This window comes from Gasterosteus aculeatus, chromosome 20 (genome assembly GCF_964276395.1).
Source record: "Gasterosteus aculeatus chromosome 20, fGasAcu3.hap1.1, whole genome shotgun sequence".
Taxonomy (NCBI): domain Eukaryota; kingdom Metazoa; phylum Chordata; class Actinopteri; order Perciformes; family Gasterosteidae; genus Gasterosteus; species Gasterosteus aculeatus.
In genome coordinates this window covers 7,470,921-7,485,483 of record NC_135707.1, presented here as the reverse complement: position 1 = coordinate 7,485,483, position 14,563 = coordinate 7,470,921, and the positions used below count along the sequence as shown (strand labels likewise).

The 14,563-nt window shown below is 47.1% G+C and overlaps 1 protein-coding gene across 1 annotated transcript; it reads right to left on the bottom strand.

Moving 5' to 3' along the window:
* Positions 1 to 1,332: 1,332 nt before the first annotated feature.
* On the bottom strand, positions 1,333 to 13,294 carry LOC120810969 (uncharacterized). The gene is made up of 9 exons (XM_040166020.2): positions 12,469 to 13,294; positions 8,750 to 8,956; positions 8,249 to 8,462; positions 7,810 to 7,971; positions 6,659 to 6,877; positions 5,810 to 5,956; positions 5,461 to 5,701; positions 5,202 to 5,366; positions 1,333 to 4,932 (listed from the first exon to the last, which is right to left on the bottom strand). The coding sequence occupies exons 1-9, from the start codon at positions 13,149 to 13,151 to the stop codon at positions 2,612 to 2,614; spliced, it is 4,359 nt and encodes a 1,452-aa protein (XP_040021954.2). The 5' UTR covers positions 13,152 to 13,294; the 3' UTR covers positions 1,333 to 2,611.
* Positions 13,295 to 14,563: the final 1,269 nt, after the last annotated feature.

Sequence of the window (14,563 nt, the reverse complement as noted above, 5' to 3'; positions counted from 1 at the left end):
GTGTTTTGAACTGAGGGTGCAGGAAGTCTATATATAATTCCTCGCCAGCCCACCTATTACCACCCCCCTAACCTAACCTTAAATCTGTGCTTGTTGTGCTTGTTCTGCGGTTGTGCCACCAGACACAGACGTAAAAATACATGTTCACCACATGTTCCATACAGGCAACGGATTCCTCGTGTTGGGTTGGTAAAACCGCTGGTTTCCAACCTTGGGGTCGAGACCCTGGGGGGGGACGATACAGAAAATAAATGCTGCTGCCGAACACATTCTGGGTTATTTGTCTATTTAAACTGTTTTATTGTGAAATTCTGGTTACTTTAGTCTTTTCTAGCCTCTAAAAATGATTCCTATGAGACTTCCTGCTGTGTTGATTATTAAAGTTGTATCGCCATCTAGTGGTCCGTGAGGGTGAGTGTTTTTTGAGATTTTAGGTTTTTGCTTTCATAACTTGCCACCTTTTAGGCTACTAGAGAGACACTTAAAATATACATACAGTGTCCAAAGATTTCTCCTTAATTGAACAAAAGCATTACATAGTCGATGTTCTTCATATATGACCATAAAATTTCAGGAAACTTCACAACAAAAAAAACTTTTCTTAATGGAAGTAATACTTGATCATAATCCTTTTCACTTAGTGTCTTCCAAAGTATGTTCCAGTTGTATTCCTATCTATCTCCTGGAAAGTTTCACTGAGCAGTTGGTTCATATAGCATTAATAGGCTGATTTATATAAGATTTTATTATTTTGCCTTTTCAAATTTTCTGATTGTTGGAGGAAAGAACAGAAAGATCCCCAATTCCCTCTGTAAAAACCTTTCACTTTAATGTATTAACAAAATTAAGAAAATAAATCTTGCTGATTCCTGTATTTCAGGTTTCAGATAACCTTCCTTATCAGTAGTGATTTCTTGCTGATTTTCACAGCCAAGCTTTTTAATATGCTGCAACATCATTAAGTCAGGGGACGTAACGTTGATGAGGACTGTTGATTGTGGAATTCATGGATACCACTGTAGATGAGTGAGAAAAATATGTCCCCCTGAGTCAACCAAGTAGTTGTACATTAAGAACATTTTTTAGCAGTTTCATATCATTAAGATTTTTCGATGATAATTAAGGCATCTGGAATGAAAAGAAAAAAAAAGAAATAAAGAAGAAGTTTGATCTGCTAAAGTTCGAGTTGAATTCAAAATCAATATTTTCTATTTTTTCAACACTTTCATACATACTGTTTGTGGTTATATAAATATAGATTGTATACATGTATGTACACATGGCAGACACACAAGCAAACAAAGAGCTCATGCCTCAATACACTCAACAAAATGATATCTAAATCCGCTTTATTGTTACATCCAGATATACACCTTCATCATTACATCAGGGTTGTCAAGAGTATCATCATCATCTTAAACACCACCCTCAAGATCATCATTGTGACACCATTATTGGCCTTTATTTGTTTTCGGTTCGAAAGCTGAAGCTGTGGTAAATAAAAAATAAAACATTTGGTCCTTTAATTCATAGCCTAGGCAACATGGTATTAGGGTTTAAGACAGAAATGTCTGGTTGCTACCCACACAAAACATCAAACATCGCTGGAAATTATGCTGAAACAGTGTCGCAGGGCGACAGCACAAAGAGCAAAACGAACATCAGGCTGACGGCCGCAAAAGAGCGAGACGCCGGGCAAACCGAGAGGCAGTGAGCAAGTCTGTTAGCTACAAGGGCTGTGAAATCAGACGAAAGACGCAGAGGCTGAGGAGTGAGGAAGCTTACAGCAGAGCGACAGAGAGGTACGTATTTACAGTTCAGGGTGCCGGATGAGCCTCGGTGCACAGCGGAGCAGTAATTGACTTCCACACACGAAAAAACAGGTAGGTTTAAAGTTTTGTCTTGTTAAAAAAACTAAACACCACACACCTCAGACCACAAAACTACCAGTGAACTGCTCTTAATTATTCAAATTTATATGAGCATTGACTTTACAGTGATTTGATATTCTTCTTCTTATTAATAATCTGATGAGAAAATAGTACACTTTGGTGCAGAATGGGAGGCAAGAGGGAGTTGGAGCTGACATCCAAGTGTCTGCTTTATTGCCCGCATTTGAAACTGATATCATCCACCGTCCAAATGGTCTTTTCTCAAAATTATTATAATATCGTTAATATTATTTCCTGTCACATTAGGAGTCTCAAATGTTTTACATGTATTGCATGTATAGAAAATTCTAAGCTATTGCTTGCACCCCATTTACTGTGCATACTGTTTCCACTTCAGCTCCCCTGCTTGCTCCAACAATCACTAACAAAGATATGTATGTATACATTTGGATGTTTTCTCAGACTCCATTGCTACGAAAGTCTCCTTGAGCGACGGCTTGGTTGAGAGTCACATCAACACCTGATGCTCTAAGACAATCACATCCTAGAGTGAATGCAAACAAGATGTACCTGTCCACACAATATCATTAGATATCTAATATGACTCTGACACAACTCTGTAAATCCAGGTGTCCGCTAGTCAGCAGCGGCCACAACATCCTATGAGAATGTCTCACATGCCGAAGGGCAGTTTGTGTCTTTGTCTCTCTGAGTCTTTTCTAGTCAGTGACAGCTGAGTGTCTTTTTTCCCCATCTTTAGGGCAGCTGGTGTTGGCAGGGGTGGCTGCATGTGCGGACAGGGTGGGTGTAGTAGCAGGTGCCTGAGAGGTCTGGGCAGTGGTAGAGGGTGTATTAGTTTTGGGGGGGACGGCAACGGGAGCCGTGCTTGTCGGCGTTTGTTTCTTGGGGCGAGCAGAAGCAGATTGTAAACTGGGGGAGATGGTGGACGAGGAGGAGGCTGTAGGAAGAGACGAGGGGCTAGCGGAGCTTGGGTTCGGGCATAAAGATGTTGAGGGGGAGGGTGTAGTTGGGGTGGGTTTAGTGGAGAAAACAGAGCCAGATGTGGGGGCTTGAGTAAGGACAGGAGGGGCTTGCTTTACGGGATGAACTGTGAACGTTATTTTATTGGTAGAACTAGTGTTGGCTGGTGTAGGGGAAGGAGATGCAGTTTGGGTTGGATTCAGTTTTGGGTTCTGACTCGAGCTTTTGGTTGAACAAGGAACTGAGGGCTGGAGGGGGGTTGGACTCTGGGATTTAGTTAGGGAGGGAGGACCTGAAACGGGGATGGGAGAGGGAGAAGGTGTATGGGTTAGTGCCTGGGTCGGAGTAACAGGTGACCGAGTTTGTGTAGGAGTTTGGGCGGGGGTAGAAGGGCGAGCACGGGTCGTCTGAGTGGGAGTCTGTATTGGAGAAGAGATTGGGGCGGGACTGGGGCCAGACAATGGAGAAGCAGGAGGAGGTGTGTTGGATGCCCTGGCTCGGGGGCTCTGGGGACGTGGTGGGATAGAAGTGATCAAGGAGGAAGGGGGAGAAGAGGAGCTAAAAGATGTCTTGGGCCCACAAGTTAAAATAGGGGTAGAAACAGAAGGTGGAGGCGGTGTGGAGGAGGGAGAGGGAGACGAAGAGCGGGAAGAGGATGCAGAGATTGGTTTGGGACGGGGAGTTGCAGAGAGCGACAGCGGGTTTGTTCCTGGTAAAGGTGGGGCGGAGCAGGGAGGAGGAGGGGAAGAGCGCAAGGGGGTCATTGGTATCAGTTTAGGTCGAGGTGTCTGTGTGAGCACAGTTGAAGGGGTGGGAGAGGAGTGCGTTGTCTGCTTTGGAGGGGAGGAAGCTGCAGAAGGCATGTATGCAGCCGTAGGTGTGGGCACAGTGGCCGTGTGAAGGGCAGGTTGTGTTGACAGATTGTGTGCCAGTGCAGCCTGAATAGGGGCTGCGACCTGTGCTTGTGAATTAAACGGTATGTTTGTCACCAGCTGTACTGGAGCGTTATAGGTCAGCATACCTGCGCTGCCTCCCCTGGCCAACTGCCCAGCCAGGAAAGGAGCCGCCAGCAAATTGCCACCAGAGGCCTTCCTGTGGAGAGGCGGGAGAGGCAGCACTCCGGCCCAGGAGCGGTGAGGAAGAGTGGGCTGAGAGGCGGACAGCAGCCTGGCCTCCTGGGTGAGTCGTCCAAGTGCAGGAAGACCCTGACAGCTGTTTCCACCGTAACGTAACAGAGCTTCTTTTGCCCCCTGCCGGCCCATCAAAAAAGTGTTGCAATCTGACGGGGCACCACGAGCAGTCGGGGGGTTGGCGACCGATACCTTGCGGATGGGCGTCGTTTGTGATCCTCCACCTGGCGATCCAGCAACCATTGACGGATGATCAGCCTGGAGGCGGAGGTTGTAAAGAAGAGTCCTTTCTTGTTGGACAGATGTCGGGACAGAGGAGGAGGGTGTGGATGGCGTTTTGACAATAGGGGGTGATGTTAACCCACCCGGAGGTCCCATGGACGATGGGGAGGAAGGAAATCCTCTTGGGGACAAACCAGCCACCCCTCCCATTGTCATCATCCCAAAGAGAGAGCTCACAGAGGGACGGAGGGTCTGTAACACGGGAGGGCGAGGGGGAGATAAAGGGAAAGAGGAGGAAGGGGAGGGAGAGACAAGAGGGGAGGGCAGGAAGAAAGTACCTGCACATGTTGCATGTTGCTGCTGAAGCTGCTGAAGCTGCTGTTGCTGCTGCTGGTGCATGAGGGCGATTGCTACATTGCTGGTGGCAGCAGCAGCAGTCTGCAAGGGGGCGTGGACAAGCGGCGCCCAGATGACCGGGCGTGGCCGAGGAGACACTGTGCCACTTCTTCCTGCAGCAGCAGCCGCGATGGCATCCTGCATGGCCGACATGCTGTCGTGTTTGACAATCTGCTGCACCAGCATGCTGTCACAGGAGCCCAGAGCCCCGGCACCCGGACCCCCGGAACCACGGCCTCCACCGCGACCCATACTGCCCCCCAGAGAACCGCCCTGCGATGACTTCCGCAGTAGCATGGAGTTCTTCCTGCCTGTAGAGGATAAAATTCAATACATGTAAAATTCCAGACGACAAAATTGGGAAGAGTGAAATTCTTTAACTTTCTTCACAGAGAACATTCCTTCCTATAGTATAATATTTATTTTTCAATGATCAGTTCCAACCTTTAAGGTGAGGACAAGGCCCCTAAGAAGTTTAGCAGTACTGAGGTATAAGGTATAAGGTTATTACAGAATAATAGAGTTGAATGGAAAATAGCAAGTTCGAAACGCAGGAACCACTCAGACTTTCACACTTTACCGATTCGGTCCAATCGGTCCACAGCGACAGTTTCAAAGGCGCGCCTCATCATCGGATGCTCCTCCAGCACCTCGTTGAAGCTGTCCACGCTGAGAGAGTACAGGCGACAGTACGTATCTGCACGGACGCTCGCTGTCCTCCGTCCACGAGTCAACAAACAAATCTCTGAAAAAAGGAGACAGGCAGTGAGAAATCACCTTCATCTTCATGCGCGTTGCACCGTACTACACAACCGGAGCTGTCTAGAAAACATGATCACCTCCAAAGTACGACCCGTCGCTCAGCTTGGTTTCCCTGTTGCCACGCGTCAGCACACCGACTCGCCCATGCTGGATGAAGTACATCTTCCGTCCGACTGTGCCCTCGCGGATGATGAAGTCTGAAGGCTGGAACACTTCAAACCGGAGCTTGATCAGCACCGCAGTCACAAAGTTTGGATCGGCGTTGGCGAACAGCGGCATGTTAGCCACGAGGCTGCGGCAGTTGAAGCTGACTATCTCCTGGAGGAAGATGAATGAAAAGATAACCAGAGGAGTGAAGAACAAGTTTGGCTCTAAGGCGAGAAGATTTGTGGCGCGTAGACGAGTGGGTGTTTGTGAATCCATTACCTCTTTGAGCGGATCGCTGAGTTCCGCCAGGATGTTCTCCTCGTCAAACATTTTCCCCTGGAAGCGGTGCTCATAGTACTCGTGGATCTTTTGCCGAACGTCCGCAGGAAGCTTATGGAATGACATGTACTGCTCCACCTGCTTGTACTGTAACAAACGAGCACAAACACTCGCATGTCAGAGCAACGCAAAGGGCTTTAAAACGATGATTAGTCCACTTGGTCACAACCTTTCTGGAATGGGTTTGCTTTGATGTTCCACGGCTGTTCACTCTATCCACCCTCAATAGATACTCAATTGATTACTTAATAGAGCAGCACATTAAGAATTTAGACACGTGTCAAAACAATTTTCCCTCTTTGCATGTATGAAATAGGATGCAATGCAATGTGTGTACACTAAATTTGGGAAAACAACCATATTGATTCTATATTTTACACATTTTCCAAATAACAATGCAGTCAAACGCATTATATGGAAAAAAGAGTGATTTTGTGATTATTCAATCAAAAAATATTTTAGAGGTAAAAAAAAAATCCATTCAGAATTTTAGAAGAATAACAAATTATGTCAAAATACAACCAGAATCAGAATGTAGAGTAGAAGAGAGTTTTTGAGTATGTTCACCTATAGACAGAAAACTATTCACCAATAATTCCCAATCATCTGAAGGGTGTGATGGTCATTTTTTTATTGAAATTTGATTAAAATAAAATAAAACACATTATGAAAGAAAAGAAACCCAAAGCGTCCTTCATAACAAATGTCATCATCAACCAAAATGGATTAAACAAGGTTTGATGGCTAAACTATAAAAAGAAAAACAGACAGAGGAGCGTCATGCTTTACCTTTTCCTGGTACTGTCGCCGTGAGGAGTCCAGTGATTGGATGAGAGCGGTGGCGTGGCCGATGAACATGGCGTAGCAGGTAGCACCGACGATCATACTGAGCATGGTGAGCCACACGTCGGTCATCCCTTCTGGAGCCTGGGCACCGTACCCGATACACAACATGTGGCTCATGGCTTTGAACAGAGCATAAGAGTACTGCAGGCCCCACGTGTCATTCTGTGAGATGGAAGACGAGTAAGGAGGACTGTTAATTACGCCGGCGCTGCCATATTGTTTTATTGTTATTTGAGTGTGAAAGGAGCTTTTATCTTCTCAGACGAGCTCCGCCACACAGCTTCAGAATATACAGCCGACATCAAAACATGTCGCGACAGAGCAATTTAACTGTCAAAACCCAATTGGCTTCAAGCGCAGCGCCTGTAGAACATTTGAAATAATGTAGACAATAAAAAGGCGGTTAACTTTCATTATTAAAAAAATGTCTAAGAGCAGCTATAAGGGTGTGTGTGTGTGTGTGTGTGTGTGTGTGTGTTCCCATCTGTTTTAAGCTGAGTCCAATTATACTAAGATGTTAATAGTCTAAAGGATGAGGGGACTTTCTCTGGGGAAAATCCCAGCATCCGCCTGCTTAGCAACAGTCACCCAGGCAATGCCTAAGACATGATTCAGCTATTCATACAGCTGTGTATCTGCGTGCATTCATGGGCGTCCGCATTCGTACGCCTGCATGAACAGAGAAAGAAATCTCCAGCAGGTCCCCTCGGTCCCCTCAGTCCCCTCAGTCCCCACACCTTCACCTCATCCCTGCTGAGGTTTTTAATTGGAAAGTCTCCTTTGTTTTTGTGATGATTATAATCTTTTTCCAACTGGACATGTAGCTACAATAGCCAATCAACAGTTGAGGAGAAAACAATGTCAAATCTAATAAAGACTCTCACTTTGTGAACACATACACACACTAATAACCCGAAAACCCAACTGCTTTTTGAATGTGTGATTTGCATTTATCTGAAATAGAGTTGAGATAGCGCGTTGCACTTTTCATTCAATCTGTCAGGTTTATTTTTTTGTTCCCTACACAATAGAACCACTCAAACACATCACAAATAACATCACGTACACACACACATGGATGGTTAGAGACTCACCACCATCAAGTTCTTGGAAACCCAGCAGTCAGGAGGGAAGTCCTGTAGCATAGGGACCAAGAACTGGAGACAGCCGTCCCAATGGCAGAGCAGCAGCATCATACCGATCAGATTAACTATTCTCACCATAGCACTGGCAAGGTCATAGGTCATATGGAAGATCTGAGGAGGAGAGGATGGAAATAACAAACCAAATGGAAAGAAAGGTGCAAATGAGAGGTGAGGTTGACCTTTTAATTCCCAAATTGTTCAAAAATGCATTTCAATGAGGCTTTTCCTCCAGCACAATACTTAAAAAACGTAATTGATTCTATTCATGTCATATTATTTCTAAAGGCTTATCATACCTTAGATAATAAATTAGTTTAGAACTACCTCTTCAACACAAATATATCTGTCCCTTTGGCTTTGCTCTTTCTTTCCAGCCTCTGTTTCTCACCTCCTCCCACTGATGGATGTAGCGGATGAGTCTGGACAGGCGGAGCAGGCGTAGCAGGCTCAGGATTTTGGTGAAGCGGACGATGCGCAGCGCCCTGGCCGTCCGGTAAACCTCGGTGTCCAGACTGTCCACCATCAGGAAGATGTAGTCCACGGGGATGGATGACACAAAGTCCACCAGGAACCAATTTTTCAGATACTTCTGTCGGATAGCTCTGAGTCGGAGGAGCACGGAAGAGCAGACATTTCTAATTTGCCGATGAAGCCTTGTGGAAGTGCTTCCAACATTTGGCTGGCACCATGCGATTCTCATCAATATTCAACGGGAATACGACTGGAATGGGGAAAAAAATCGCTGCCACCAGCTGCATGTCACCTTTTTGGTACAATTAACAAAAACCCAGCAGATGGCCAGAAGAGCATATTTAAATGATTGGCAACAGAGCAGCTGAATTAATATTCTCATCCATGCAGATACACATAACCAGGTGCTTGGACAGACCTGGGGTCCAGCAGTATCTCAGTGTTGTCTTCCTTGATGATGCCGGTCCTGAAGTTGAGAACCAAGTCGACCATGAAGAGAGTGTCAGAGACCACGTTGAAGATGATCCAGGAGGGAGTGTTTTCATCTCTAAAGAAAGTGATGCCCACTGGCAGGATAATTAGGTTCCCCATCATCAACATCAGCATCAACAGGTCCCAGTAGAATCTGCACAGAGAAAGAAAGCGTTGAGTATTTCTTTGTTTACTGTTTTTGTTTCTACAGGTTGTATTGAACATAATTTCATGCCGTTCCCCTGATCACAATTGATTTTGAACTGAAGAAAACCATGTGTTTCACTCCCTCTGTGATGAACATAAAGGGGATTCAAAGGGCTACTCCCAAGATACTGTATTGTAATTACATAAAGTCACTGAAGACAGACTCAATAAAGAAGGGTAAAAATTGACGCAGCAGAAACTGAGATATCCTGACTTTTAGAGTGTAGTAAGGGTCCAGCTGCAAGGACACTGGATCAAATCCCATAATGCATCTGGATTGCGTCTTATCCTTGAAAGTACAGATCTCATTTTGTGCTCGGGCCTATGTCGAGAGAAACCCCGATGACATATGAAGGTCATTTTCTGAGACTTAAGAAAAAGAGATAAATGACGAGTAACCTTGGGAGGCTCCATAAATTGGTATGTCATGCTGGAGGGTATAACAGGATGACGTAGCCCTCTCATGGAAATGCTGTTAGTCATTTAAGACTGACAAAAAAGGCAATCCAATCATCTGGAGATGATGCCTTTCATCCTTCTGTCTTTTTTCCTCTAATCCCTTCATCTTTGAACCTAACCATATCAATGACTTGCTCTCTACACACTCGCTCTCCTTCTGGGAGAAAGTAGTCAAGCCCTGTGGCTGATTGCCATTGAGCTCTAATTTAGTAACACAACCTCATGGTGGTGTGACTCTGCTGCTAGACTGATGAAGATTAAGTATGAGTCATCACTCTACTTCTGCCTGACTGTCACCTCCACTGCAAGATATATCCCTTCACAATCGCCCACAATAAAAGCAGGAACTACTTAAAGTGACACAGATGCAGCCGTTCCGTAGTGTAGCTGTTGTGATTGGAGATTTATTCTCCCCGATCTCTAGGACAAGTTTTGGAAACTGATTGAAGGGGACATTTCTGTAAATCATATCACAGTTGTGGTTTATGTCTGTCAGTGCGACTCATGTATAAGGTACCGATTTGGTACTTCTGGTACCAAATCTCTCGTACTTCGGGTACTTCACTTGACTTACTATTGTACATTGATTTTATTTGCCTAGATAATTCAACTCTTTCAAATACCGGATCTGAGACTGGGAGCATTTCCATTGCCTCACGGCGGTCCTGAACGTGTGAGCAGCTCGTGGCTCAGCGTGACAGTGTAGCTGCAAAGCGTTTACCTGGTGGGGAGAGACGGGAGGCGGGTGCTACGTCTTCGCGCCGCCGCTCTCGGCCTGGACGGCATCATCAGCTCTAACGTCCATATGAGAGCAGCGCAGAGCAGCGGCTAACCAGTGGAACACGCTCACATGCGCTAACATGCACTTAAAGCATTTTGCGGCAGGCGCCTCTGTTTCTGCTGTTGTCATTGAGATGTAAGATCAAATAAATGAGCGTGGTCAAACAGACGGATCCAAACTGAGAAGGATGTAAAGGCTTGTGGTGCCGGCTGAATGCCTGATTAGATGACATTGAGCGTCCTGTGTGGCTTTACGTGCACTCGGGAACTCACAGATAGGAATTGAAAATGCAATCAAAAGGCCCATCAGTATTCCGTCTGGAACATGAGCAGCTGCTAGACGACAACCGACCTGCATCTACCTGCTCATCCCTTGTCAAACGAAACACTAATTCTACTCTAATTGAGGCCAAGTGTCCCACGAGCTACCTCTGATTGGCTCCCTGCACACAGTTGGCCAGATGTCCGTTATGAGCAGGTTTCAGCACATCATCCTTACCGGATGTATAGACAAACAACAGCAAACTGGCTAATACGTAATACATCCCTGATGCTATGTGTAATACTGCCAAGCCCAACTCAACACATCGGTGGTGAAGGACGAACCATCTTTCTGTTTTCACCAATCGACCGATGTTCTAGTGAATTCATTCAACTGAGTGAGAAAGTGTGTCCAAACCTCTGAATGGTTCTGTGTATTACTGCACATACTTCAGAGGCTCTTGTGCTCAAGGTCAATGCAGGGGCGAAAACAGAGGGGCCTCAGCAGTAATCCGTCTTCTCCTCTCGCTGGCCTGATAAAGTTCCTCTTCAGACAACAGGTACTTAACTGAACAGTCAGATGACTGAATTATGCATAATGCGTACTCAACATGCATAATTGAGAAAGTCATACATAATTGATTCAAGTTCAATTGTGATTCTCCGACGGGTTAATAAGGAATGTTACAATTTTCCGATATCTTGCATGAATATCAATAAGTGCCAGACGGGCATTTGTCCATCCATCCATTTCTCTGTTCCTCACTGACCTCATTCCCCCTATCTACTGTGAGCAGACTCACAAGCAGAACTTGTGAGTGATCATCAAATTGACAGACAAAACAAAAGGATTTGGTCAACGTGTGTGTGTGTGTGTGTGTGTGTGTGTGTGTGTGTGTGTGTGTTTGATGAAACTAAAGTGGGCCAGGAGCCTTGGGGATCAAGTCATCCATTGTTACTGCAGCCTGTCTGGAGATTATGAAGGCCGTCTCTCCCTCTGCGCTCCACCTGCACATTTACGTGCAGTTTATGGGTGTTTTGTCAGTCTGTGAATAATATATATAAAGATATGTGAGGCTGAATGCAATTTGGCATTTTGGGTTTAAAGCTGGCAGACATTAAAAAAAGTCCCCTCCCATACTTACCTTGATAAAAAAGAACTCCAGAAAAACAACCAACCAGGTTTTTTTTATCTTCACGAGAGTATCACTCAAGAAAAAAAATAAAATGAACAGCCTCAGTTGTCAATTTCATCCCAGAAATACTCATTGTATTTTCTCCTAGTACGGAACCACCTGCATGGGATGCTGAGCTGGGTTCATCCACTGTTCACATGATAAAATATGACATGTCACTAGTATGTAAGGCATTTGTTGCTTTGCCCTCATTTCAATGTTCTCGCATTGATGCCCGAACATTTTCTTCTGAAAAGAAATCGGCCTGTAGTGTCTATTGTACTAGTTGAGCAGACCTGCCATAGCTGCATGGTGTCTACACTGGAGGCCTTGTCACATTGCCCTTTCCATAAACACCTCTCCCTGCCTCCATCAAGCCTCTAAGGACTTTAAATACACCTGTTTTCACTCCCCATCTAACCTTTCATACAGGCTTTGCTTCAATACAACCTTTCTTACAGATACGAATGTGCTCATTGCATCTTCTTCTATACATATAGTTTCTAACTCATTGCAGGTGTCCTCCTCCTTTCCCCCAGTTAAAAACCATGTTGTTAGATGTATTTTATTTTATTTATGTGATTTACCTTATCCCGCCCCCTCGTTTTATGTCTCTGACATTATCCCTTAAGTGGGACTTTGTTTGATCCATGATTCAAACAAAATGACTACAGGTGTCATGTGCTACAAGTCATTTTTATTACAACTTAGATTAATTTACAAACCAACAACTGCAGCTTGCCGTGAAAAGTGTGTGTGTGTGTGTGTGTGTGTGTGTGCATACCTGAAGTCACTGTATGGGTGTATGATCCACGACCCCGCCGATTTCAGTCTTTCTTGCTCCAGTGCCACGGCTTTGTGGGAACCAAACATGCGCAGGCTGAACTTGTTGACCCCCGGCTGAAGCATGGGTCCAAATTGTCTCTGGATGAAGGTGCTCTGGTTGGAGGCGCTGTAGTCCTCTCCGTCCAGCCCAAAACCACCCAGTACACACTGACCCATTAAGTCCGGGGTACCTGGAGCAGTGGTGTTACATGTAGTGGTGGTGGTGGCCTCTGGGCCGGTGGCCACCACCATCACTCCGGTGCCGGCAGAGGAGGAGGAGGTCAGGGCGGCGCGAGTGTTGGCGAAGCCCACTGAACGAGGGGGCGGGTGGGATGTGCCGGCGGACGAGGGCGGCGGTGGCGGCAGGGGCACCGGGGTGCCCGCTGCGCGGAAGGGAAGTCCATCCCTGGTGGAGGAACTCAGGATGGAGGGGCGACGGCCGCGTCCACCAGAGGAAATGCTGTCCCCGCCGAAGGAGCCCCTCTCCCCTTCCAAGGATGCCTGGGACAGCCTGTAACCTGGAGAGGGCAGGCTGCCCTTACTGCGCCGCTTTGAGTCCCCTCCATTACGTCTGGAAAGGCTGTCCCCCCCAGATCCACCGGTGCTACTGGGGGTACACGCACCTCCCGCCACCCCATCCATTCCAAGTCAGGGAAGAGGGCGAACCGGTGACCCTTGGAGAAGACTACCAGTTCATGCAGTCAATCTAGATTACACAGGTTGTATAACGCCAATAGTTCAATCCCAATGTTAAATCGAAGAACCTACAGAAAAGTGGTCTCTGTATCTCCAGTCATAGCCCCGGAGCCGGCAACTCACACCTCCGCCCTCTCTCGGCTGATGTGGCCATGCTTACCTCGGTGCCCTTGGAAACGGCTCCATCCACACGTTAAATCGTCCTCCCTGTCAGAGTGACGCCAGCAGCTCCACTTCCCCTTAAAGCGCCCTCTTTGTCCTTACAGATGTTCCCGCGTCTCTCCTCCTGCCTCGTCCTTGAAACGTCTCTCCCCCCACGTGGCACTCCCTCTCTTCGCCTCAGCCTCCTTCAGCGGTCCGACGCCGGTCATCTCGGCACCGGATCCGCGGTGTTTGTATATGGACGTCGGTGTCCCGTCTGCGTCGTTTGTATACGAGCCAAAGCTGCTGAGCCACACCGACAACGCTGCACCTATCGCATTGTGTTGGAGACGCGCGGTGAGGGGAAGAGCGGGGAGCATCCGCGGATGAATGACGAGGACACTTGATCCGCTGTCAGGAGCGATGGGTTGTCAATGGACATAAAAGGACGCGCATTACAGGCACACGCGCAGAGACACTCGAGCTCCAGGGCGCACCGATCCTTTCGGACACGCGCAAAGGAGAACGGGCCAGCGGCATTAAACGAGTCGAATGACCCCGAATCTAGCGCGTGGATTCACTGAATCCGCGGCACGTTGTCATTTGCGGAAAAAAACACTCGTCGTGATGGAAGGCGCGCCGAAATGTTCCATGTGACAGAAGCACTCAGACAGCCAGGGAGACAGTCGGCTCTACAACAGCGCTGTTCGATGAAAGTGATGAATGAATGAACCTGCTCAGGTGTTCAGAGTCTTCTGCTCCCTCAGGCGGTGCCGACGTCCATTCCCACTTCTGCCGACTTTCAATGACAGTGTGCGCGGGGACGCGGCGGCGTCCCTTCCGCCTGGATGCCACCGAGGAGGAGAGGGGGGATTATGTCAGATGGGGGGGTTATGCTGCTCCGAGGCGAAACGATGCATTTAAAAAGCTCCTTTAAAACCCCCAAAAAACAACTTGTTGAGCGTTGAAGGTGGCTGCTCCTCCGCTGATGGACTTCTCACTCGGCTCATGAGGTCGAGCTGGCACGTCAACAGGGGCGCGCATCGCATGCAAATTACATATTAAATAAATAAATGCATTTTTTTTTAAAAAGGTCTGGGTGTAATCGGCCTGTTGCCATGGCATCCGCATCGCCATCATACGTCCCCCTAGGCCGCATGCCCGGCCGCCAGACGCACGCATCCCTCGCAGGTGTAGGTCGCGCGTCATCCTCGCTC